At 48.8% G+C, this 27324-nt stretch overlaps 1 protein-coding gene across 1 annotated transcript in view; it reads left to right on the top strand.

The window, feature by feature from the left end:
- The window catches only part of LOC140460018 (uncharacterized), a 30995-nt gene extending 5114 nt beyond the window's left edge, over window positions 1-25881 (top strand). The window contains exon 2 of the mRNA XM_072554424.1: window positions 24061-25881. Coding sequence (XP_072410525.1) covers window positions 24061-25266 — 1206 coding nt within the window. The 3' untranslated portion in view covers window positions 25267-25881. The remainder of the gene's footprint in view (window positions 1-24060) is intronic.
- The last annotated feature ends 1443 nt before the right edge of the window (window positions 25882-27324 follow it).

The following is a 27324-nucleotide window of genomic DNA, read 5'->3' as shown; positions in this document are numbered from 1 at the left end:
CACCCTTCTGAGAAAAAGGCGCCCCGAGGCTTACAAAGTTTCTCATTATATACAGCACAAGTCCCTCCCCTCCTTGGCTCTAACCAGCCACGAGGTTCACATTCTTAAACCGTCATTATTCTCCAATTTGCACCCTTATCACAAAGTCTGCAACAAATGTCTCCAGAGTTGTTTTTTTACCCTGTAGTCTTATCAGTCAAAGACTTATTCTTCTCTGTCTGTGCTAGCGGTCTTATCAATCTGTAGCAGATGCGTTTTTCTATCCTGCAGTCTTATCAGTCAAGGACTCATTCTTCCCTGTCTGTGTTAATGGTTTCATCAATCAAGGACTTGTTTTTACTCTGCTCACAAAATGTCAGCATTTGCACAATTTAAGTTATCCTACTTTTGAGTATACAAAATGTTTTAGAAAAGAAGCAAAAGTCTTGTCCTTTATTATAGAGCAGCCTGTTGGTTCAGGCACATCTTAATTGTTTGAACCGAAATTGCCTCACAATTCCACCCTTTCTCTTTTTAAGATGTGCCTGACCAAGATAAGTGTGAGAGGTAATTTCGGTTCAAACTTTAAGATGTGCCTAGACCACAGACTGATCTATAATAAAAGACAAAACTTTTGCTTCTTTTCTAAAACATTTTGTATACTAAAAAGTAGAATAGTTTAAAATTGTGCATGCAGTTTGTGAGCAGAGTAAAAACAAACAGGCCCTTGATTGATGAAACCATAAACACAGGCAGGGAAGGATGAGTCCTTGACTGATAAAGACTGCAGGACAGGGAAACGACTCGAGAGACATCTGCTACAGATTGATAAGACCGCTAGCACAGACAGAGAAGAATAAGTCTTTGACTGATAAGACTACAGGGGGAGAAAGACAACACCTCTAGGAACATTGGAGACATTTATTGCAGACTTTGTGATAAGGATGCAAGTTGGAGAATAATGACGGTTTAAGAATGTGAACCTCATGGCTCGTTAAGAGCCAGGAAGGGGAGGGTCTGGAGACATTTGTTGCAGACTTTGTGATAAGGGTGCGAATTGGAGAATAATGATGTTTTTAAGAATGTGAACCTCATGGCTCATTAGAACCAAGGAGGGGAGGGACTTGTGCTGTATATAATGAGAAACTTTGTAAGCCTCAGCGCGCCTTTTACTCAGAAGGGTGCCCAACTCTGCAGACTTGCTAATAAAACTTTGTTTTCCTGAATTTGTCTAGAGCGATTATTAAGAAGCGATTTTCGTTTCTAACAGTTTCATAGCAAAATGTGACATCTCAGCTCAGACAATGCAATAAAGGTGTGAGGTCAGAGTCTTCTGTGTCCCGATCTTGGGTCAGACTGATTCTATTTCCAAAGTGGAATTCACAAAATATTGCACGTATTGAGTGCCTGCAGATTTTGCATTTTTTGAGCAAATATAATTCTGCAGATACACATTCACTGGCATGGACTTCTATGTGTGCGTATGTGCATGAGGGAGAGAAAAAGTCTACATCAGTGCTGTCTATCTCTATGCGTATTTGATAACAGATGCTTTATTTCTAGTGATGTAAATCCAAGCTGCATACGAATAGTTAAATGTAAGCGAGAGAGAGAATTCCTCAAGTTGGGCATGAGGAGAAACCTGTGAGATCCCTCCCTCTGGTTTTCTTCCTCATAAACATACAGTAAACACAAACATGTATTTATTTCTCATTGTGTTTCATTTCTCTTGTTTAATTCCCTGCGATGATGTGGGAGAATTATTAGATTTGGGTCAGCCATTTTGTCACATATTAAAGCCTGGAAACCATTTTGAATCTCAGCTTAGTGCCTGCTTGCTAAAGCTTGTGTTTCCCAGGCTCAGCGGAGACGGTTGGCCTTGCAGCTTTACTGCTTCCTGATAAACAAATTCTTTCCTGACATGGGACTTTATTTCCATCCCCCACAGTTGGCGAGTCAGGCAGGAGATACCCTGGTCCTCTCAGGTCACCGGCCGATATCCTTTGAGAGATGAAATATAGAGGGTGGTTGCTGCTTTTGTTGTGTCCAAAATAAAGAGGAAAGCTGGCCAGGGACAAAAATGCTGTTAGAAATGTTGATACAATTCTCCCTACTCAGCCACAAGATACTAGTGAGAGAACTCAACAGGGTCCTAGAGTCTGGACGTAATGTTGCTGAGAGCACTTGTGCTTTACAAAGTTAGTAATAATGAATTTGCTTACCCCAGGGCTTTGAGAGGTGAAACCCTATTTGATAAGCCCTGGACTCACACTGAGGTCCGTGCCATGCTTCAAGTTGCCCCCGATCTGTTCGAGTGCCCAACATTACTTTTAATTGGTGAGTAGAAATCTGCAGTAAGTATAATCGCTCGCTTCAGGATGTCCTGACTTGAATGAATTCGACATACAGGACACATTGGGGCAACTATGAAAGACTCCGTTGTACTTCCCCCGAGTTGTGGACTCATGCAGAGACATGAACAACTTGCTTTGGAAATAGTGTTCAATTTACAAATGGAACAGCTGAGAGGGATTGAGAGTTTGCACACTTGGCTAAGCAGCAATGTGTCAGGATTTATGAGGCTCAACTCCCTAACTTGGGCTGTTCTGGAATGTGAGTGCCTCATTACTCTTGGAAGGAAGGAATAATCAAAGCTGACAAACTGAGACATGGAGAAAGTTGAAGAGTGTTACACAGAGAGAGAGAGGGGTGCAGGCAGAGAGAGTGTGTTTGTTAACCACCTCCTTGCCTGGTCAGCCTTTTTCCCTGTCGACAACTTGCTTTTATAGAATCACCTCACGTACATTGTTATGAATATTGTCTAATAAGAGTAGATGTATTTAGTAGATGAATCAAAACCATCCCAATGGCTGAAACAGCGGACACTCTCGTGTTGGACAAGTGGGAAATAATTGCATCAGTGAACCAAAACTCTTCAGAGTTTACATTCACGGGAACGCCAAGCCTCAGCATTAGGACCGGGGCATATTGGGGCTGAGATGGAAAGGCCCGTTCCTAGTCCCTGCTGGGGTTCCCCGGTCAGCAGTCAAGGTCATGGGGAGGCCGCATGGACACACACAACACAATGCAAACTCCAGGTGTGGTCTCACCAGGACCCTGTAGAGCTGCAGAAGCACCTCTTTGCTTCTATACTCAATTCCTCTTATTATGAAGGCCAGCATGCTATTAGCTTTCTTCACTACCTGCTGTACCTGCATGCTTGCCTTCATTGACTGGTGTACAAGAACACCCAGATCTCTCTGTACTGCCCCTTTACCTAAATTGATTCCATTGAGGTAGTAATCTGCCTTCCTGTTCTTGCCACCAAAGTGGATAACCATACATTTATCCACATTAAACTGCATCTGCCATGCATCTACCCACTCACCTAACTTGTCCAGGTCACCCTGTAATCTCCTAACATCCTCATCACATTTCACCCTGTCACCTAGATTTGTATCATCAGCAAATTTGCTAATGTTATTGCTGATACCATCTTCTATATCATTTACATATATTGTAAAAAGCTGCGGTCCCAGCACGGATCCCTGCGGTACCCCACTGGTCACTACCCGCCATTCTGAAATAGAGCCGTTTATCACTACCCTTTGTTTCCTATCAGCCAACCAATTTTCAATCCAATCTAGGACTTTGCCCCCAATACCATGCGCCCTAATTTTACTCACTAATCTCCTGTGTGGGACTTTATCAAAAGCTTTCTGAAAGTCCAGGTACACTACATCTACTGGATCTCCCTCGTCCATCTTCAGAGTTACATCCTCAAAAAATTCAAAAAGATTAGTCAAGCATGATTTCCCCTCAATAAATCCATGCTGACTCTGTCCTATCCTGTTACTACTATCCAGATGTGTTGTAATTTCATCCTTTATAATAGACTCCAGCATCTTTCCCACCACTGAGGTCAGACTAACTGGTGTATAATTTCCTGCTTTCTCTCTCCCTCCTTTCTTAAAAAGTGGTATAACATTAGCCGCCCTCCAATCCTCAGGAACCGACCCCGATGAGGAGACTGCCAGGTATTGTTTCCCTCGGGTGGGTGGTTCAAGATTAGGCAGCAAATTTGAAGGTGAGAGGAGAAAGATTTCAAAAAGGCAGGAGGGGCACCTTTTTTTCAACACAGAGAGTGGTTTGTGTGTGGAATAAATGTCCAAAGGAAGTGGTGGATGCAGGTACAGTAACAATATTTAAAAGACATTTGGATAAGTATATGAATAGGAAAGGTTCAGAGGGAATTGGGCCAAACACAGGCAGGTGGGACTAGTTTAGTTTGTGAATATAGTCAGCATGGACTAGTTGGGCTGAAGGGTCTGTTTCGGTGCTGTATGACCCAGTAACTGTTCTGTACTGGTCTTAAAATCATTTTCTTGCCTTCCCCCATAAACATCCACTTCATGGTTGTTCTAAAATCAGATGAGCTCAGCCTCGAATATATTCAATGATCCCCTAACTGCAGAGAGACATTCTCACTTCTGAGCTCAATTCCTCTTGCTAATATAACACTTGCCTTGCTGACTGCTTGCTGCACCTGTCTGACAACTGGCAGTGACTGGTGTAGGAGGACGCCGAGGCCCCTTGGTATGTCCACACATCATTCCTAATAAAGGGCTGGTGCCCGAAATGTCGACTCTGCCGCTCCTTGGATGCTACCTGACCTACTGTGCTTTTCCAGCACCACACTTTGACTCTGATCTCCACCATCTGCAGTCCTCACTTTCTCCACATCCCAATCCATCACCATTTAAACAATACACCTCCTTTCAGCTTTTATTTCTACAGAAAGGCTCTCACTTCACATTGTGGTACTGCATTTGCCATGTGTTTGCCAATGGTGGTCTTCTCTACATCGGGGAGACCGAGCATAAACTTGGGGAACGGTTCGCCGAGCATCGCAGCCGGGTCCACAGAGGCCGACCGGACCTCCCAGTCACCACCCATTTTAATCCCCCTCCCCCACTCCATTCCTGGCATGACCACCTTTGGCCTCCTCCGTTACCACACCACACCAAACCACAACCTGGAGGAACAACACCTCATCTCCCGCCTGTGCAGCCTCCAGCTCGGAGGACTCAGGATTGGGTTCTCCAATTTCAAATAACCCTCACTTCCCATCCCCAACTCCCTCCCCAGCCCCGACCCCTCATTTCCAATCCTCCCTGCCTGTAGGACCGGGGCATATTGGGGCTGAGATGGAAAGGCCCGTTCCTAGTCCCTGCTGGGGTTCCCCGGTCAACAGTCAAGGTCATGGGGAGGCCGCATGGACACACACACAACACAATGAAAACGAGCGCCACCTCCTGGAGGAACACCAGAAGACCCCCGTCAGAGACACATCTTCAGTCTTCATCGTGAATGGTTCAGCCTGATCATTCTGCCTTTCACTGCACTCTTCCTTATCTTTCTTTCACTAACTATGCTTGATTGGGCCACAATGGATAACCTGGTGATCTGTAGTAAATGGGAATGACAGTGTCATACTTTTCTTTACAGGACATACCTTTATGCAGAAAAGGACAGCCGCTCGAGCTGCTGGGTTTGTGCCCATATTCCCATCCACTCCAAGGGAGGGATTCCCCCTGAGATCCATACCTTTTAATGAATCTGACCCTGCTGAATGGGGGGCTGTATCAGGGTCGCTCTGCTGCTGTCACAACTTTTCACATCCCCCCGGTTTCCTAAGTGGGTGAGCACCCCAAACTCTGACGGGGATAATACCCACCTCCGCTGGCAATCAGTGGGATATACAATGGATACATTTAAGGGTTGGTTCCAGCCTCAATACTATCACTCCTGTCATGTTTGGGCACCCAGTGCGATGTGGGGAGGACAGGTCACAGGACCTCCTCTGCTCCTGGGCCTGGCCAAACTGGTCATAAACAGGTCCAGGCAGCAGGCCATGGAGGGGGTCGTTAGGGCGACTGCCTGCCCCTCCTCTGTGGGTATGTCAGAGCCGGGGTGTCTCTGGAGAAGGAGCACGCGGTGCCCACCAACACCTTTGGGCTGTTCAGAGAGAGGTGGGCACCGCAGGGAGTGGAGTGTATTATTTCCCCCTCCAACTCTATTTTGATTTGATCCCTGCCCTCCCCCTCACTGTTTGATCTTGCAGCATTGCCCTCTGAGAAGGGCACTGCTCGTCACTGGCCACTCAGGTGTTTCCTTTCTTCCTGGTGGTGAAAGTGGAATAAAGATTTGTGCACTTATTGTCTTTCACTGTGTCTCACACCTACACACGTCTCATGGGTGCGGGGGGAAATATAAGCACTCCTGCAGCAAGGTGGTAGTGTGGGGGTAGAGAAGAGAAAAAAAAATACAACCCTGCCCGAACACCCCCCTCCCTGTTCCTCACCAATCTCACTGCCATGACTCCACATCTAGGAAGTACTTGCATCAAGAGCAAGCATCCCTCAGGATGACAGGCTGGTTTCAGTAAGTGTCTGCACTCCCTACTCCTTACTTCAACTGCTTACCAGCCCACTGCAGACAGGAGCATACTTAACCTCAGGGCTCCCAACAAGACCGCCATCAATTCCTCACTTCCCACCTTTTGGATTGGAACCCAATGCAATCATTTGTTGCCCTCCAACGGCACTGATTTCATTTGTGGCCATACGGCTTACCCCTGGCTGCCTACCTCCTGGACTGGCAGCTGGTATTTAGGTTATGTTGTCCCTTTCCTTTACCACTCCCACACTTTGCCTTTTGAGACTTCCAAACCACAAATCAAAAGAGCGCTGACAACTTTACAGCACCTTTTCTCTACCTTCTCCCCTCCCTATGCTACCCTCCACCTTGAGGGTGAAGGTTAGCGAATTGCTACCACTCTGGAAGAGATTGCCAATGCCACACCTTCAGCCTTTGACCTGCTCAGTGCAGGGATGGTCACTGTCTGCACCATTGCTCTCCAAAGTCACATGGCCCTCGACGCCCTGTTAGCTGAGAAAGGAGGCACTTGTGCCCTTATCGGCTCTGACTGCTGTATCTACATCCCCGACTCCAGTGAAAACATTACTAACATTGCCGCCCACATTGGCGAGGCGGCCTCCTCCCTCCATGACACTACTCCCCGTTGGGACCTTTGGTCATGGATGGGTGGTTGGCTTGGCTTTTGGGCTCCCGCTCTCTTCCAGGGCCTTGTGCTTCTCATTGCTGGTTTCGTTCTGCGAGCACTTAGTATTATTTTCCAGAAACAGTGCTGTGCCCATTTCAGCTGCCTTCTGATGCCGAATATCCCAGCATCTTCCCAACTTGTGCCGCTTCTCATTTCTGACATTTCCGCACCAATGGATGGTGTCACTGACACTCTCTCTCCTGATCCTGGTGACCTGGACTATGACGGTTACCTTGGCGACTCTAAACCCCCATCGCCAACAAACCCCACTGGGTCCCTCCTTTTGCCGGTTCCTCTGAACTGACCTCCTGATTTGGTGAAAGAAAAGGAAGGAAGGAATTGTGGGAGAATTATTATATTCTAGTCAGCCATTTAGTCACATATTAAAAACCTGGAAACCACTTTCAATCTCATCTTAGTGCCTGCTTGCCAAACCTTATGTTTCCCAGGCTAAGATTGTGTTTCCCAGGCTCAATAGAGACAGTCGGACTTGCAGCTGTACTGCTACCTGATAAACAAATTCTTTCCTTGCGTGGGAATATCTTTCTCTTTGCAAGGACCTATTGTACACATCAGCTACTAACCAACACTGTCCAGACACTACGTGACTGGGCAAAGTGCCTCAGTTTGCTCAATTTCCTGCAATTAACAGTTTGCTAATTGTTAAATGATTGTAACCTATATAATCATACAACTCTCTGTTTCTCGTCAGAGTGACTTGTGACTATTAGGTCGACTTGGCTCTCCCCGTGAGCTCCGAATAGACAGTCAATAACCCAAGGTTTGTGTGTCATGATTACTTATCTAATACTTATTGGACTACTACGAGCAAGTCACCCACAGCATAATCCACTTCCATCCCCAACATGGATCAAGACACCATCCTTTTTTTCCAGACAAGTAAATGTATCAAGCTCAGGAAACAAAGCCTGTCAAACATTAACAGGCACAGATCTAGACCAACCTTTTCCAGAGTCTGTCCCTTCACCTCGATTGACTTTCTTTTTCCCCTCAGCTCCTACAAACCAACAGCTGAACCCAAGGATGAGAAAAGAAATGGGAAAGAGGGTGAGAAAAGAGAGTGCGGTCCTCCCAGATGTTAAACAGAGGAAGGAAGCTGCAACCTGGGATAAAGCTTAACCTTCATTCAGAGAGAGAGGTGTAGCAACAGCTTCAGAAGCTCATGGTCAAAACCATCCGCATTCAGACAATACAAGGGCTCTGATTGGCAGGAGGACCAGGCTCCTTCCGGTCCTTCAGGCTTTCCCAAAGGTTCGTCTCCCCGTCCATCAGAGCAATGAGGAGCGGGGCCCCCAAATCGATCTCACACATGCGCACCATCAGCACTGCTCACGGCCGATAGAACGGTTTACTGATCGCATGGGATTGTGGGTGCTACATCCGCCATTAAAGAGATGAAATCAAGAGTCCCATATGTCTTTTTAATCGTCTTTTTTTGGATGTTGGCGACGTATACGTCAGGGACTAATCTTTAATCGATGTTAGATTGATACACTGAGTGAAACACAACAGGCATTCAACTCTAAACTCTATTTCCAATTTGGTGCCAGTGCAGCACTCTTTATCTGTCCTCACATCAGGACAGAATCAAAGCCCGACATCTGTTCCACCTGAACGTTGATATTGTTTAGTTTGCAGGTTCCAACCCTCCGTTTCAATCATTTATTAAAACTTACTCGTGGTACATGGGCATCGCTGGCTGGCCAGCATTTAGTTCCCCTTGAGAAGGTGGTGGTGACCTTCTGTAGTCCACACGCTGTACGGTGACCCACAATGTCCTGAGGGAGAGAATTCCAGGATTTAGACCCAGCAACACTGAAGGAACAGCAATGTGTTTCCAAGTCAAGACGGTGAGTGGATTGGAGGGGGTACTTGCAAGAGGTTGTGTTCCCAAGCATCTGTTGCCTTGGTCCTTCTAGATGGAAGTGGTTGTTGGTTTGGAAGGTATTTTCTAAGTATCTTTGGTGAATTTCTGTGTTGCATCTTGTACACATTCCTGCTTCTGAACAGTGGGGCAGAGGGAATGGATGTATGTGGAGATGGTGCCAATCAAGCAGGCAACTTTGTCCTGGATGGTATCAAGCTTTTTGGATGCTGTTGAAGGTGCATCCATCCAAGCTGGTGGGAGAGTATTCCATTACACTGCTGACTTGTGATTTGTAGAAGATGGACAGGGTTTGGGGAGTCACAGTATGCCTGACCTGTTGCCTGCTCTTGTTGCCATTGTGTCTGTGATTAGTCTAGTTGAGTTTCTGGTCAATGGTAAACCCCAAGAACGTTGATAGTGGGGTGTTTAGTGACAGTAACACTGTTGAATATCACGGGGCAGTGGTCAGATTATCTCTTTTGGGGATGAGTCATTGTTTGTCATTGGCATGGCATACATGTTACTTGCCACTCCTGAGCCCATTGGATATTGTTAAGATCTTGTTGCATTTCAAACTGAACTGCTTCAGTTTGTGAGGAGTTGTGAATCGTGCCGAACATTGTGCAATTATTGGTGAATATCACCACCTCTGACCTTATGATGGAGGAAGGTCACTGATGAAGATGGTTGAGCCTAAGAAGACACGACCCTATGAATTCCTGCAGAGACGTCCTGGAACTGAGATGACTGACCTCCAACAACCAAAGCCATCTCTCTATATGCCAAGTATACCTTAACACTTAAGATACACAATAATATTTCAAAACTAATTGAAGGAATACATATGAAACACCCCTCTTCTGAGAGCTTTCAGTGCAAGTTTTTTTCTGTTCCAGGAACAATCTGATAAGTGTTGACTGTCATTAACCCTTTTAATCTTGGCCACCCATAGCACCCCCTATCCATTCTCCACCGCCATTCAAGCGCCCTCTATCTATTATCCCCCCCCCCCCCCACCCCGAGTGCCCCCTGTCCATTAACCATCCCAGGAACTGACCTCGTGAACCTACGCTGCACTTCCTCAATAGCCACAATGTCTTTCCTCAAATTTGGAGACCAGAACTGTACACAGTACTCCAGGTGTGGTCTCACCAGGGCCCTGTACAGCTGCAGAAGCACCTCTTTGCTTCGATACTCAATTCCTCTTGTTATGAAGGCCAGCATGCTATTAGCCTTCGTCACTACCTGCTGTATCTGCATGCTTGCCTTCATTGACTCGTGAAAGTGAGGACTGCAGATGCTGGAGATCAGAGCTGAAAAATGTGTTGCTGAAAAAGCGCAGCAGGTCAGGCAGCATCCAAGGAGCAGGAGAATCGACGTTTTGGGAATAAGCCCTTCCTCAGGAATGAGGAAAGTGCGTCCAGCAGGCTAAGATAAAAGGTAGGGAGGAGGGACTTGGGGGAGGGGCGTTGGAAATGCGATAGGTGGAAGGAGGTCAAGGTGAGGGTGATAGGCCGGAGTGGGGTGGGGGCGGAGAGGTCAGGAAGAAGATTGCAGGTTAGGAAGGCGGTGCTGAGTTGGAGGGATTTGACTGAGACAAGGTCGGGGTAGGGGAAATGAGGAAACTGGAGAAATCTGAGTTCATCCCTTGTGGTTGGAGGGTTCCCAAGCGGAAGATGAGGCGCTCTTCCTCCAACCGTCGTGTTGCTATGGTCTGGCAATGGAGGAGTCCAAGGACCTGCATGTCCTTGGAGGAGTGGGAGGGGGGATTTGAAGTGTTGAGCTACGGGGTGGTTGGGTTGGTTGGTGCGGGTGTCCCAGAGGTGTTCTCTGAAACGTTCCGCAAGTAGGCGGCCTGTCTCCCCAATATAGAGGAGGCCACATCGGGTGCAGCGGATGCAATAGATGATGTGTGTAGAGGTGCAGGTGAACTTGAGGCGGATATGGAAGTGTCCCTTGGGGCCTTGGAGGGAGGTAAGGGGGGAGGTGTGGGCGCAAGTTTTGCATTTCTTGCGGTTGCAGGGGAAGGTGCCGGGAGTGGAGGTTGGGTTGGTGGGAGGTGTGGACCTGACGAGGGAGTCACGGAGGGAGTGGTCTTTTCGAAACACTGATAGGGGAGGGGAGGGAAATATGTCCCTGGTGGTGGGGTCCGTTTGGAGGTGGCGGAAATGATGGCGGATGATACGTTGGACATAGAAGTTGGTGGGGTGGTAGGTGAGGACCAGTGGGGTTCTGTCCTGGTGGTGGTTGGAGGGGCGGGGCTCAAGGGGGGAGGAGCGGGAAGTGGAAGAGATGCGGTGGAGGGCATTGTCGACCATGTCTGGGGGGAAATTGCGGTCCTTGCAGAAGGAGGCCATCTGGGTTGTGCGGTGTTGGAACTGGTCCTCCTGGGAGCAGATGCAGTGGAGACGAACGAATTGGGAATATGGGATGGCATTTTTACAGGGGGCAGGGTGGGACGAGGTGTTGTCTAGGTAGCTGTGGGAGTCGGTCGGTTTATAGTAAATGTCCGTGTTGATTTGGTCACCAGAGATAGAAATGGAAAGGTCTAGGAAGGGGAAGACGGTCCAGGTGAATTTGAGGTCGGGGTGGAAGGTGTTGGTAAAGTGGATGAACTGTTCAACCTCCTCGTGGGAGCACGAGGCAGCGCCGATACAGTCATCGATGTAGAGGATGTAAAGGTGGGGGGTGGTGCCAGTGTAGCTGCGGAAGATGGACTGTTCCACATATCCTACGAAGAGGCAGGCATAGCTGGGGCCCATGCGGGTGCCCATGGCTACTCCTTTGGTTTGGAGGAAGTGGGAGGATTGGAAAGAGAAGTTGTTCAGGGTGAGGACCAGTTCAGTCAGTCGAAGGAGGGTGTCAGTGGAAGAGTACTGGTTGGTTCGGCGGGAGAGGAAGAAGCGGAGGGTTTTGAGTCCTTCATGATGGGGGATGGAGGTGTACAGGGACTGGATGTCCATGGTGAAGAAAGGGCATTGGGGGCCGGGGAAGTGAAAATCATGGAGAAGGTGGAGGGCGTGGGTGGTGTCCCGAACGTAGGTGGGGAGTTCTCGGACTAAGGGGGACAGGACCGTGTCGAGGTATGCAGAGATGAGTTCGGTGGGGCAGGAGCAGGCTGAGACAATGGGTCGTCCCGGGGCAGTCAGGTTTGTGGGTTTTGGGCAGGAGGTAGAAACGGGCGGTGCGGGGTTGTGGGACTATGAGGTTGGAGGCAGTGGGTGGGAGATCCCCTGAGATGATGAGGTTATGGACGGTCTGGGGAGATGATGGTTCGGTGGTGGGAGGTGGGGTCATGGTCAAGGGGGCAGTAGGAGGAGGTGTCCTAAACATATGTAAATATGGCCCCGCCCATCCGCTCCTTCCGTGACGTCACAACGCGGAAGTGACACTGAATGAATGAAAATCCCTCCGTCTGGGTAAATGGTGGGGCGGGAAAATCTGTTCACTTGGAGCAATGGGAGTGACTCCAGGGCGGGAGCAGACCCTGTCAGCTCAGGGCTGGGAGTTAATACCAGGTGAGGAGGACAGAGATTGGGAGGAGTAGATATCTTTACCGGTTTCCTTTTCAAAATGCACCCAATTTCCACAAGTAAATGCAACAGGGAAAAGTACAGCACATGCAGCTTCAAGCCGGCTGTGCATCCTCTGTTCTGCCTCTGCCTTGGCTGCAGCACTTTTGGCTTCCTTTCCCTTCTCCACTCTTCCCCCCCCTCCCCCCCCACAACCCCCCGGGTGTTGACACCTCAATGTTTTCCCTGGTTGTCTTTTGTGGGCTTTGAAAACTTTCCCACAATCGTCTGAGTACAGGATTTGGGAGATTATGTTGGAGCTGTCCGGGACATTGGTTAGGCCACATTTGGAATATTGTGTGGCAGTACTGGTCTCTCTGCTGCAGGAAGGATGTTGTGAAACTTGAAAGGGTTCAGAAAAGATTGGCAAGGATGTTGTCAGGGTTTGAGCTGAACAGGCTGGGGCTGTTTTCTCTCGAGCGCCAGAGGCTGAGGAGTAACCCTACAAACATTTATAAAATCAGGAGGGGCATGGAGAGGGTAAAAAGACAAGGTGTTTCCCTGGAATGGGGGAGTCCAGAACTAGAGGGTAATAGTTTTAGGGTTGGGGGGAGATTTAAAAGGGCCCTAAGGCCCTTATATTCAGAGGGTGGTGCATGTAAGGAGTGAGTTGCCAGAGGAAGTGGCGGAGGCTGGTACAATTACAGCATTTAAAAGGCATCTCGCTGGGTATATGAAGAGAAAGGGTTTCGAGGGATATGGGCTAAGTGCTGTCAAATGGGACTAGTGATTTAGGATATCTGATCGGCATGGATGAGTTGGACTGAAGGGACTATTTCTGTGCTGTATGGTCCTCACAATGCTGTTCTTATTGGGCTCTCCCTTAACTTTATTGCACATGGTCTTGGCGACAGTATCACATTCTGAAATGAGAAAAGACCTATAAATGCACAAGGGAAGGGTTCCTTTCCCGGTGTGCACATGGAGATGGGTATAGTTACTTACTACGCATAAGGCCTGTTGTCCCCCAGCCAGTGGAACACAAGCCATCTTTGGACATGGGCAGGAGGTATAAGGCTCCTTTTGTCTTACGCGAGTGGGCGGGACAGGTCTCAAGTAGGCTGGCGGTGTTATGTGGAACATGAACAATTGCACACCCATAGCCGGTTCCATTAAAGCAATTCTCACACGACCCTGCAGTAGAGTGAAAAGATGTCAGCTAACAGGTAGGAGGAGGCTCATACAGTGTTGGAAAGCGATACTGTATTTCTCTGCGGAGGGTCGGCAGTAGGGAGTCTGACGAATACAATGGAATCGGGGACTGGGGACGGGGCAAGTCAGTCATCTCCCGATAGAGAGGAGTAACATACTACTGCCTCTGGGGTGAAGAGCGTTCTCTGGGCCTGTATAAAGAAGTTCCTTGTGGATTGAGGAGTTTCCCCTATCAGGCTTCCCTTTTCTCGAGTCGGCCCGTCCTACAAAAAGGGATGGTGTTCCTGGGCGCCCTTAAAATATTTACCATAATGACGGGGTTGATCATTTTTATCCTCACTAGGCTTGCGTCTGCAGGTAAAATCAAAAAGACAGGTTCGGTAACGCCATGGTAACTCCCCCTGATTTCTACTGTCCAGATGGACCATCTGGTCTTTCTGATGGAAGAGTCCATTACAATAATCAATCTTCATCACGTTCCACACGTCAAAGGGGTCTGGTCCGGTGTACTGGACGACATCTCCTCAGTATGGGTGGTGGATAATCTCTGATCATTCCTGGTCCCATCCATACTTAGAGCCTTTCCCCATCAGGATGTTGTACGTGATCAGAAAGGTGAGGAGATAATCGATCCCCCACATGTCCCTCCTCTTAGTTCAAGTATCTGTAATAAGATTAACATTAGAACAACAGCAGGATTCAAAAACCCAACTGGACAGGGTCCACTCCTTTTGTTCAGATTCCAGTATTCTCTCCTCGTCTTTCCCCCTTTTGATTGGTGCGGTCAATCAATTCTCAATGGTGCTGTTGGACCCAAGCTGAGCGTCCAGCGACTGTGACCGCTGTAGGGGTGGGAAGTAAAACCTGGAAGGAGCCATCCCAACGAGGTTGGAGACCTTTGCCAGTCCAGTTCTTGACGAGCACCAATGAACCAGGCTTTACCCGTGACGAGGCTGAAAGGGGGGGAACATCGCTGTAGGCCGCACGCTCCTGGGAGTGAAAGGCACGCATAACATTAGATAGAGCAAGAACATAACCAATCATTGCTTCGGTCATGTGGTGGACGTGGACTGAGAAGGGAGCCGAATCGTTCCAAGGGGTACGGAGGGGGTGACCAGAGAGACTCTCAGCTGGAGACAGTCGTGTCTTACCCGCAGACATGGATCACATCTGGAATAAGGCCACAGGGATTAGCATAACCAGGAGAGGCCAGACTCGGCCATTAATTTGGCAAGTTTAGTCGTGAGTCTGGTTAAAACATTCAACAAGGCCGGTCACCTGAGGATGATAAGTACCATGCAGTTGCCGACAAATACAAAGCTGGGAACAGAGTTCTCTGTTAATATTACCTACAAATGTGACTGGAGTCATAGAGATGTACAGCACAGAAACAGACCCTTCGGTCCAACTCCGTCCTTGCTGACAAGAGAGCCAACCCAATTTAGTGCCAGCTGCCAGCTCCCGGCCCATATAGGGGCCAAGTGATGGCAAACGTGACTAGATTAATTTAGGATATCTGGGCAGGTTGGACCAAAGGGTCTGTTTCCATGCTGTGTGACTCGAATTGTCTTCAGTGAAAGCAGAAGTGTGGTTGTGAAGGCTGGACTTTCAGAGCATGTTTTGCCCTGACTGGGAGCAGAAGAGTTTGACTGAAGTGTGTCGGTGTTAATGCCTTGATGTCTCATTTTGCTCCCACCTTCTCGGGGTCGTTAACCATTTTGTGTCTGGTCCTTCCTCAAGAAGCTGCATTGCAGGTTCACCCTGAATTGACACACTTTCTTTTTGCTTCCCAAAATCAGACCTGCTCACTCTCAGCAGGATCCCAGTGTTGTGAAAGATATTAACTTTCAGGTGGAGGTATCCAAAATTCAGAAAGATGTCAGACTTGATGTTTTTGCTTTTTCTGCCCCTGTAAGATCCTGAATCAGCACCTTCAGGGGAATTAGTTAGAGTGGAGTGAGAACAGAGGGGAAGGGAGAGTGGGATGGTACTTTCAATTTTGTGGAACAACAAAAGATTATTCCACCGAAAGTAGAATTGCTTGTTCTGAATTTCTACCCTGCACTGATAGTGATGACTTTTGTAATCTCTTTTTGCAGAGTATATGAAAATCTGAAGACTGAAGTTTCAAAATCAACGGACGAAGGGCTTATTCCCGAAACATTGACTCTCCTGTTCCTCGGATGCTGCCTGACCTGCTGTGCTTTTCCAGCGCCACATTTTTTGACTGACTCTCCAGTGTCTGCAGTCCTCACTTTGATGTCAATGTCTGACAGTCTCTCAATCCATCAGGACCACAACGGTTTTTGACTGTGATTTCTGTGAGAGGGATCAACGCTTTTTGGTTCCTGTTTGAGGACGTTTTCAGCATCAGTGGGACTGGACGAGAGACCCCACTGTTACAGCGCACTGTGTGTGGAGCCTGAAACAGTTATACGGCCTAGGAAGGGGACTTCACGGCAGGGAGGGGCTCTACACGTGTTTGTGTGCAGCTGAAGCTGTGGCCATTGAGAAACCTGAGGAATCCCGCTCTGTGGAGAAACCGTGGAAGTGTGGTGACTGTGGGAAAGGCTACCATTTCCCGTCTGCCCTGGAGATTCATCGGCGCAGTCACACCGGGGAGAGGCCATTCCTCTGCACCGACTGCGGGAAGGCCTTCAGACATTCCTCCCACCTGCTGGCCCACCAGCAGGACCAAACGGGGGAAAGGCCCTTCAGCTGCCCAGAGTGTGGGAAGGCCTTCAGCACATCCTCCCACCTGCTGACCCACCAGTGGGTCCACACGGGGGAGAGACCGTTCACCTGCTCTCAGTGCGGGAAGGGCTTCACCTACTCCTCCCACCTGCTGACCCACCAGCGAGTTCACGTGCCATCGCAGGGGGATTGAAGGAGTGACGGCCGAGTACCAATATCGATTGGACTATCAGCCCGGTTCCGGGGAGTCCCGGGTTTGAATCCCGCCAAGACAGATGGCAGAATCGGTATTCGGTCAGAAATGTGCAGTTCGGAATCTAACAATGAGACCGTTTCAGGGAGGGGGGTGGTGCGGGGGAGAAAGCCCCCATCTGATTCCCTCTCTCCCTTGTTAGGGAAGGGAACCGCCATTGGGGGAAAGGATTCACTCAGTCGTTCCAGCTGCATCCTTTACCCGGTCTGGCCTACACCTGACTCCAGACCCACAGCAGTCTGGTTGACTCTACACTGCCCCTTCCTGGCAAATGAGCGGGGAGAAACTTACTTGGAGACAGGGTATGGGTTAAAATTGCTGAGTGAGGCAATACTTCCTCCGGGTTACGGCTGTACCAAGGATCCAATTACAAAGGGACAACTTGGTGCTGACCAATAGTGAAGACAGTGAGGGGGGGGGGGGGGGGGGGGGGGGGGGAGGTGTGGTGTGTGCACTTTGACCTTGAGCTGTTCAAAAAGCAACTGCTTTTTCTCTGCCTTTTTGCTGGGGGGATCTGATGCTGTAACAAAGTTGGGTCACAATAAAGGTTACCTGAACTTAACACCGGGCTCAGACTCTCATTGAAAGCTTTGAGCTCCAAGAGGTTTTTGTTTTAAAGCTGCTCATTTCTTTCAGCCTCCTGCACTAAGTTTAGAACATGGAACATAGAACAGTACAGTGCAGAACAGGTCCTTCGGCCCTCGATGTTGCGCTGACCTTTGAACTATTCTCAGCTTGTCCCCCTACACTATCCCAAAATCATCCATGCGCTTATCTAAGGATTGTTTAAATCTCCCTAATGTGGCTGAGTTGACTACCTTAGCAGGTAGGGCATTCCACCCCCTTACCACTCTCTGCATAAAGAACTTGCCTCTGACCTCTGTCTTAAATCTATCATCCCTCAATTTGTAGTTATGCCCCCTCGTACAAGCTGAGGTCACCATCCTAGGAAAGAGTCTTTCACTGTCTACCCTATCTAATCCTCTGATCATTTTATATGTCTCTATCAAATCCCCTCTTAGCCGCCTTCTTTCCAATGAGAACAGACCCAAGTCTCTCAGCCTTTCCTCATAAGACCCTCCCTCCAGACCAGGCAACAACCTGGTAAATCTCTTCTGCAACGTTTCCAATACTTCCCACATCCTTCCTGAAATATGGGGACCAGAACTATACACAATATTCCAAGTGTGGCCGCACCAGCGTTTTGTATAGTTGCAGCATGATATTGCGGTTCCGGAACTCAATCCCTCTACGAATGAAACCTAACACACCGTATGCCTTCTTCACAGCACTATCCACCAGGGTGGCAACTTTCAGGGATCTATGTACATGGACTCCAAGATCACTGCCTTCCTGTTATTCTTCCCAAAGTGAATCACCTCACATTTAGCTGCATTGAACTCCATTTGCCACCTCTCAGCCCAATTCTGCAGTTTATCCAAGTCCCCCTGCAACCTGTAACATTCTTCCAAACTGTCCAGTACTCCATTGACTTTAGTGTCATCTGCAAATTTACTAATCCATCCACCTATGCCTGTGTCTAAGTCAGTTATAAAAATGACAAACAGCAGTGGTCCCAAAACATCCTTGTGGAACACCACTAGTAACTGGACTCCAGGCTGAATATTTTCCATCAACCACCACTCGCTGCCTTCTTTCAGAAAGCCAGTTTCTAATCCAAACTGCTAAATCACCCTCAATCCCATGCCTCTGCATTTTCTCCAACAGCCTGCCATGTGGAACCTTTACTGAGGTCCATGTACACCATGTCAACTGCCCTACCTTCATCTCCATGCTTGGTCACCTTCTCAATAAACCCAATGAGGTTTGTGAGACATGATCTGCCCTCGATGAAACCATGTTGACTATCTGAAACCAAATTGTTGCTTGCTGGATGATTATAAATCCTATCTCTAATATTCCTTTCCAAAAGCTTTCCTTCAACAGAAGTAAGGCTCACTGGTCTATAATTACCTGGGTCATCTCTGCTGCCCTTCTTGAACACGGGCACATTTGCAATCCTCCACTCTGGTACTAAACCTGTAGACAATAACGACTCAAATATCAAAGTCAAAGGCTCTACTATTTCCTCCCTCGCTTCCCAAAGAATCCTCTGATAAATCCCATCCGGCCCAGGGCATTTGTCTACTTTCACCTCTTCTAGAATTGATAACACCTGTATGCAACTAACCTCGATCCTTTCGAGTCTAATATCTTGTACCTCATTCTTCTCCTCTACAATATTCTCTTTTTTCTGAGTGAAGACCGATGAGAGATATTCATTAACACCTCTCCAATCTCCACAGGGCCCACACTCCACTTCCCACTTCTGTCTTTGACTGGCCCTATCCCTACCCTAATCATCCTCTTATTCCTCACATACCGATAGAAAGCTTTAGGGTTCTCCTGTATTCTATTTGTTAAAGACTGCTCATGTCCTCTCTTTGCTCTTAACTCTCTCTTTAAATCCTTCCCAGCTGATCTGTAATTCTCCATCACCTCATCTGAACCATCTTGCCTCATCAACACATAAGCCTCCGCCTTCTTTGTAACAAGAGACGCAATTTCTATCGTAAATCACAGTTCCCTGACCTTATCACTTCCTCCCTGCCTGACAGGGACATACCTATCAAGAACAGAAATTATCTGTTCCTTAAACCAGCTCCACATTTCAATTGTCTCCATTCCCTGCATTTTGCTTCCCTATTCTATGCATCCTAAGTCTTGCCTAATTGCATTATAATTGCTCTTGCCCCATCGATAACTCTTGACCTGTGGCATGTTCCTATCCCATCGCTAAATGAAACCTAACTGAATTATGGTCACTCTCTCCAAAGTGTTCACCTTCCACTAAATCAAACATCTGGCCTGGTTCATTACCAAGCACCAGATCCAGTGTGACCTCCCCTCTTGTTGGCCCTTCAACATACTGTGTCAGAAAACCCTCTTGCACACACTGGACAAAAACTGTTCCATACGACGTACTCGAGTGAAAGCATTTCCAGTCAATATTGGGGAAGGTAAAGTCCCCCCTAATGACCATCCTGTTCCTTTCACTCCTACCCAGAATAATTTTGCTAATCCCCTCTTCCACCTCCCTGGAACTCTGTGGAGGCCTATCAAAAAACTCCAAGCAGTGTGACTTCTCCTCACATGTTGCTAACCTCAGCCCACATTACCTCAGTAGACAAGTCCTCATCAAAAGTTCTGTCAGCCACCGTTATACTATCCTTGACTAACAAGGCCACGCCTCTCCCTCTTTTACAGCCTTGGCTGTTCTCAATGAAAGATCAAAACCCTGGAACCTGCAACATCCATTCCTCACCCTGCTCTATCCATGTCTCCAAAATGGCCACAACATCCAAGTCCCAGGTACCTATCTGTGCTGCAAGCTCACCTACCTTATTGTGGATACTCTGGCATTGATGTAGACACACTTCAAACCACTTCGCTGTCTGCCAGCACATTCTTGTGACCCTGAAATCCTGTCCCTGTCCTTCCTGCTCTCATCCTCCTGTGCATTGCAGCTACACCCCTGGTTCCCATCCCCCTGCTGAGCTAGTTTAAACCCACCCGAATAGCACCAGCAAATTTCCCACCCTGGTTCAAGTGAAGACTGTCCTGTTTGTACAAGTCCCACCTTCCCCAGAATGAGCCCCAATTATCCAAAAACCTGAAACCCTCCCTCCTGCACTATCATTGCTGCCGCATGTTCAGCTGATATCTCTCCCTATTCCTTGCCTTGCTATCACGTGGCACGGGTAACAAAGCAGAGATAACCACTCTGTTTGTTCTCGCCCTCAGCTTCCACCCGAGCTCCCTGAAATCCTGCCTTACATCCCTATCCCTCTTGCTGTGGGAGATTAGAAATGTTGTTTTTTGCAGAGGAGGCGAAGTGGGGGGAAGGGAAGCGGAGTTCTTGTAGCATGTAGCGTACGTAATGAATATAGAGGGTCTTTTAAAGAAAATAGTTTTAAGCTAGGAAATAACTTTAAAGTGTTGTAGTTGACCACAAAAAGAAGCAGCAGGGACATTTCACAATAAAGCTTTTAGTATGATAAGAGAAACTGGATAAAAGAACAAGCTGTAACAAACAAGGAACAAAGAATGCAGACAAGGACAGCAGGATGGCCAGATAAGAAAATTACTAACAAGTGAGGTAATCGGCTTATGATAGGATGGGAAGAGGGAGGTGTGATTCAGCAACTTATAAACTGAATAAGAAAGCGAACCTGCTCTGTTTTGGCACACATTTCTGCTCAATTGCAGAAGCGTCCGGTACGTGTAAGACTGTAATAAATTGTTCTTGTTTCCAAGGCTTTGTCTCAGGCTGATTGATTTGAGATTGAGTTCTGTTTCTCACATTTCTACCTATGTCATCGGTACCTACATGGACCATGACTTGGGGTTGGAAACCCTCTCCCTTCAGGACTCCAAAGATACGATCCGAGACATCACGCACCCTGGCACCTGGGAGGCAACACACTAACCGCGAGTCTTGTTAATTCCCAACAAAACTTCTATCTGACCCTCTAACTATCGAGTCCCCAATGTCTAACACTCTCCTCCTTTCCCTCCTTCCCTTCTGGTGGAACAGGGACAGGCTCTGTGCCAGAGACTTGGGCCCCAGTGCATACCCCTGAGTTATGCAGTACCCACTGACTTATACAGAAGGAAACACAAATAAGTCATCCCTCCTCTCCCATTAACCTCTGCTCTCCAACTTCAAATTTAAAACCTCAAATCAGTAACTCCCCACTCCTGGATTGCTGCTGCCGCTGAAAAACAGAAAATGTCACCTGCTTTTTTGCGGTTAGCACTGCTGCCTCACAGCGCCAGAGCCCCGGGTTCAATTCCACCCCCCCCCCCCACATCTGCGCGGATATCCTCCCACAGTCCAAAGACGTGTGGGTTCGGGTGAATTGGCCACGCTAAATTGCCCTGTATTGTTCGGTGACGGGGAATGGGGCTGGGTGTTTTGCTCTTCGGCGGGTCGGTGTGGACTTGTTGGGCCGAAGGGCCTGTTTCCACACTGTAGGGAATCTGATCTAAAGTTCTGGAATTTATACATTGATTAACTGAAACCTGCAACCCCTTCTAAAAGATGAAGGAATCAGCAGCGGTCCAGGTTTGTTCCAAATATTGCATCGGTTGCATGACACTGTGATGTTTTGCTATTAATTCTGTGTCTTATGATCCTGCAGCACAGCCACCTGCAGAAGGAGCAGCGCTACAGAAGCTAGTGCTTCCAAATACACCTGGGTGGGCGGGGTTTACCAGAAGGGGCGGGGTTTAGCGGGTGGGCGGGGCTCATGGACGTGTTTCGTGAGGTTCGCGCGCTGATAGGCGGGAATAGGCTGGAGGCGCGCGGCTTTGTGGGCGGTTGCGCGTGAGGGAGGGGGGCGTGGTTTTGACTCTCGTTGGGATCGCGGCGAAGGGGTGGGGTTTGGTGCAGGATGGGAAAGAGGTTTGGTTCCCAGAGGCGGGGCTTTGTCCCGAAGCGGCGGGGTTTACAAGCTGCGTTCGGAAGGGGCGGGGTTGACGTGTCCCCTGGGCGGAGGAGGGGGCGGGACCAGGACCTGGATCAGTGGGCGTGGCCATCCCGAAGCCGGAAGTGTGCCCGCGGCCTATTTCCTCCGCTGGAGCCTCGCCTGCAGCAAGTAAGGTAAAGCTTTATCAATATTTCCTTTTACAGAGTTTGTATTTAATAACCAGTAATGGATACTCAATATCATCATAAAGTCCCAAAATGCAATTCATTTCAATCCATTGCAGATAAGCACTAAGAGTTAATTTTCTACAGGATTCAACAGGTGGGAAGTAAAACCTGGAAGGGGCCATCCCAAGGAGGGTGGAGACCTTTGCCAGTCCAGTTCTTGACGAGCACCAACGAACCAGGCTCTACCCGTGACGAGGCTGAAAGGGAGGGAACATCGCTGTAGGTCCAGGAGAGGCCAGATTCGGCCATTAATTTGGTAAATTTAGTCTTGCGTCTGGTTAAAACATTCAACAAGGCCGGCCGCCTGAGGATGATAAGCACCGTGCAGTTGCCGACAAACACAAACCTGGGAACAGAGTTCTCCGTTAATATTACATGCAAAGTGTGGTCCATTGTCTGAGCTAATGAACGCAGGTATACTGAAGCGGGGAATTATTTCCTTAAACAAAATCTTCACCACAGTCTCAGCAGTAGCGTTAGGAGGAGGGTAGGCTTCAATCCACTTCGAAAAGACATCAAGTATAAGCAAAACATATTTATAGCAACTCAACTCATTTCTCCAACTCAATGAAGTCCAGTTGAAGTGTCTCCAAGGGACCCTCCAGCAAGGGAGTTCTGCAGCAGACCTGACGCTTTCAACGTGGAGTCGCTTGAGTGATGGAGAGAGCTGCCAGAGGAAGTGTTGGGTGCTGGTACGATGACAAGTTAAAAGGCTCCTGGATGGGCATCTGAATATGAAGGGTTCAGATGGGTCAGGGCCAAGTGATGGCAAATGTGACTGGAGTCATAGAGATGTACAGCACAGAAACAGACCCTTCGGTCCAACTCCGTCATTGCTGACAAGAGAGCCAACCCAATTTAGTCCCAGCTGTCAGCACCCGGCCCATATAGGGGCCAAGTGATGGCAAACGTGACTAGATTAATTTAGGATATCTGGGCAGGTTGGACCAAAGGGTCTGTTTCCGTGCTGTGTGACTCTAATCGTCTTCAGTGAAAGCAGAAGTGTGGTTGTGAAGGCTGGACTTTCAGAGCATGTTTTGCCCTGACTGGGAGCAGAAGAGTTTGACTGAAGTGTGTTGGTGTTAATGCCTTGATGTCTCATTTTGCTCCCACTATCCCGGGGTCATTAACCATTTTGTGTCTGGTCCTTCCTCAAGAAGCTGCATTGTAGCTGAATTGACACATTTTTTTTGCTTCCTGAAATCAGACTTGCTCACTCTCAGCAGGATCCCAGTGTTGTGAAAGATATTAACTTTCAGGTGGAGGTATCCAAAATTCAGAGAGATGTCAGTCTTGATGTTTTTGCTTTTTCTGCCCATGTAAGATCCTGAATCAGCACCTTCAGGGGAATTAGTTAGAGCAGAGTGAGAACAGAGGGGAAGGGAGAGTGGGATGGTACTTTCAATTTTATGGAACAGCAAAAGAATATTCCACAAAAAGTAGAATTGCTTGTTCTGAATTTCTACCCTGCACTGATAGTGATGACTTTTGTAATCTCTTTTTCCAGAGTTTATGAAAATCTGAAGACCTAAGTTTCAAAATCAACGGTTGAAGGGCTCATGCCCGAAACATTGACTCTTCTGCTCCTCGGATGCTGCCTGACCTGCTGTGCTTTTCCAGCGCCACATTTTTTGACTGACTCTCCAGTGTCTGCAGTCCTCACTTTGATGTCAATGTCTGACAGTCTCTCAATCCATCGGGACCGCAACTATTTTTGACTGTGATTTCTGTGAGAGGGATCCACACTTTTTGGTTCCTGTTCGAGGACGTTTTCAGCATCAGTGGGACTGGACGAGAGACCCCACTGTTTCAGCGCACTGTGCGTGGAGCCTGGAACAGTTATACGGCCTGGGAAGGGGACTTCACGGCAGGGAGGGGCTCTACACGTGTTTGTGTGCAGCTGAAGCTGTGGCTATGGAGAAACCTGAGGAATCCCGCCCTGTGGTGGAGCCGTGGAAGTGTGGCGACTGTGGGAAAGGCTTTCGTGTCCCATCTGCCCTGGAGACACATCGGCGCAGTCACACCGGGGAGAGGCCATTCCCCTGCACCGACTGCGGGAAGGCCTTCATACATTCCTCCCACCTGCTGACCCACCAGCGGGACCACACGGGGGAGAGGCCCTTCAGCTGCCCAGTGTGCGGGAAGGCCTTTACCCAGGCCTCCAGCCTGCTGACCCACCAGCGGGTCCACACGGGGGAGAGGCCCTTCAGCTGCCCAGAGTGCGGGAAGACCTTTACCCAGGCCTCCACTCTACTGAGGCACCAGCGTGTCCACACCGGGGAGAGGCCCTTCAGCTGCCCCGAGTGCGGAAAGACCTTCAGCAATTCCTCTACCCTGTTGGCCCACCAGCATGTCCACACCGGGGATAGGCCGTTCACCTGCTCTCAGTGCGGGAAGGGCTTCAGCGATTCCTCCAGCCTGCTGACCCACCAGCGGGTCCATACGGGGGAGAGGCCCTTCAGCTGCCCCGTGTGTGGGAAGGCCTTTACCCAGGCCTCCACCCTGCTGACCCACCAGTGGGTCCACACCAGGGAGAGCCAGTTCAGTTACTCTCAGTGCAGGAAGGGCTTCACCTGCTCCTCCCACCTGCTGACCCACCAGCGGGTCCACACGGGGGAGAGGCCATTTACCTGCTCTCAGTGCAGGAAGGGCTTCAGGTATACCTCCCACCTGCTGACCCACTGGCGGGTCCACACGGGAGAGAGGCCCTTCAGCTGCCCCAAATGCGGAAAGGGCTTCAGCACATCTTCCTCCCTCCTGAGGCACCGGCGGGTCCACACCAGGGAGAGGCCATTCACCTGCTCTCAGTCTGGGAAGGCCATCACCTACTCCTCCCACCTGCGGAAGCACCAGCGAGTTCACGTGCCATCGCAGGGAGATTGAAGGAGTGACGGCCGAGTGCCATTATCGATTGGACTATCAACCCGGTTCCGGGGACTCCCGGGTCTGAATCCCGCCACGACAGATGTCAGAATCGGTATTCGGTCAGAAATGTGCAGTTCGGAATCTAACGATGAGACCGTTTCAGGGAGGGGGAGGTCGGGGGGGGGGGAGAAAGCCCCCATCTGATTCACTCTCTCCCTTGTTAGGGAAGTGAACCACCATTGGGGGAAAGGATTCACTCAGTCGTTCCAGCTGCATCCTTTACCCGGTCTGGCCTACACCTGACTCCAGACCCACAGCAGTCTGGTTGACTCTACACTGCCCCTTCCTGGCAAATGAGCAGGGAGCCACTTACTTGGAGACAGGGTATGGGTTAAAATTGCTGAGTGAGGCAATACTTCCTTCAGGTTACGGCTGTACCAAGGATCCAATTACAAAGAGACAACTTGGTGCTGGCCAATAGTAAAGACAGTGAGGGGGGTGGGACAGGGGAGGTGTGGTTTGTGCACTTTGACCTTGAGCTGTTCAAAAAGCAACTGCTTTTTCTCTGCATTTTTGCTGGGGGGATCTGATGCTGTAACAAAGTTGGGTTGCAATAAAGGTTACCTGAACTTACCGCTGGGCTCAGACTCTCATTGAAAGCTTTGAGCTCCAAGAGGTTTTTGTTTTAAAGCTGCTCATTTCTTTCAGCCTCCTGCACTAAGTTTAGAACATGGAACATAGAACAGTACAGCGCAGAACAGGCCCTTCAGCCCTCTATGTTGTGCTGACCTTTGAACTGTTCTCAGCTTGTCCCCTACACTATCCCAAAATCATCCATGTGCTTATCTAAGGATTGTTTAAATCTCCCTAATGTGGCTGAGTTGACTACCTTAGCAGGTAGGGCATTCCACCCCCTTACCACTCTCTGCATAAAGAACTTGCCTCTGACATCTGTCTTAAATCTATCACCCCTCAATTTGTAGTTCTGCCCCCTCGTACAAGCTGACGTCACCATCCTAGGAAAGAGTCTTTCACTGTCTACCCTATCTCGTCCTCTGATCATCTTATATGAATCTATCAAATCCCCGCCTTAGCCGCCTTCTTTCCAATGAGAACAGACCCTCTCTCAGCCTTTCCTCATAAGACCCTCCCTCCAGACCAGGCAACAACCTGGTAAATCTCCTCTGCACCGTTTCCAATGCTTCCCACATCCTTCCTGAAATATGGGGACCAGACCTATACACAATATTCCAAATGTGGCCGCACCCGTGTTTGGTTTTGTTGCAGTGTGATATTGCGGTTCCGGAACTCAATCCCTCTACGAATGAAACCTAACATACCGTATGCCTTCTTCACAGCACTATCTACCTGAGTGGCAACTTTCAGGGATCTATGCACATGGACTCCAAGATCACTGCCTTCCTGTTATTCTTCCCAAAGTGAATCACCTCACATTTAGCTGCATTGAACTCCATTTGCCACCTCTCTGTCCAATTCTGCTAATCCATCCACCTATGCCTGTATCTAAGTCATTTATAAAAATGACAAACCGCAGTAGTCCCAAAACAGATCCTTGTAGCACACCACTAGTAACCAGACACCAGGCTGAATATTTTCCATAAACCACCACTCGCTCCTCTTAGTTCAAGTATCTGTAATAAGATTAACATTCGAACAACAGCAGGATTCAAAAACCCGACTGGACAGCGTCCACTCCTTTTCATGAGATTCCAGGATTCTCTCCTCCTCTTCTCCCCCTTTTGATTGGTGCGGTCAATCAATTCTCAATGGTGCAGTTGGACCCAAGCTGAGCGCCCAGTGACTGTGACCGCCGTAGGGGTGGGAAGTAAAACCTGGAAGGGGCCATCCCAACGAGGTTGGAGACCTTTGCCAGTCCAGTTCTTGACGAGCACCAACTAACCGGGCTCTACCCGTGACGAGGCTGAAAGGGAGGGAACATCGCCGTAGGCCGCACGCTCCTGGGAGTGAAAGGCACGCATAACATTAGATAGAGCAAGAACATAACCAATCATTGCTTCGGTCATGTGGTGGACGTGGACTGAGAAGGGAGTCAAA

This window comes from Chiloscyllium punctatum, chromosome 36 (genome assembly GCF_047496795.1).
Source record: "Chiloscyllium punctatum isolate Juve2018m chromosome 36, sChiPun1.3, whole genome shotgun sequence".
NCBI lineage: Eukaryota > Metazoa > Chordata > Chondrichthyes > Orectolobiformes > Hemiscylliidae > Chiloscyllium > Chiloscyllium punctatum.
Note: the sequence above shows the minus strand (reverse complement) of the source record. Positions and strands in the feature narration are given on the sequence as shown.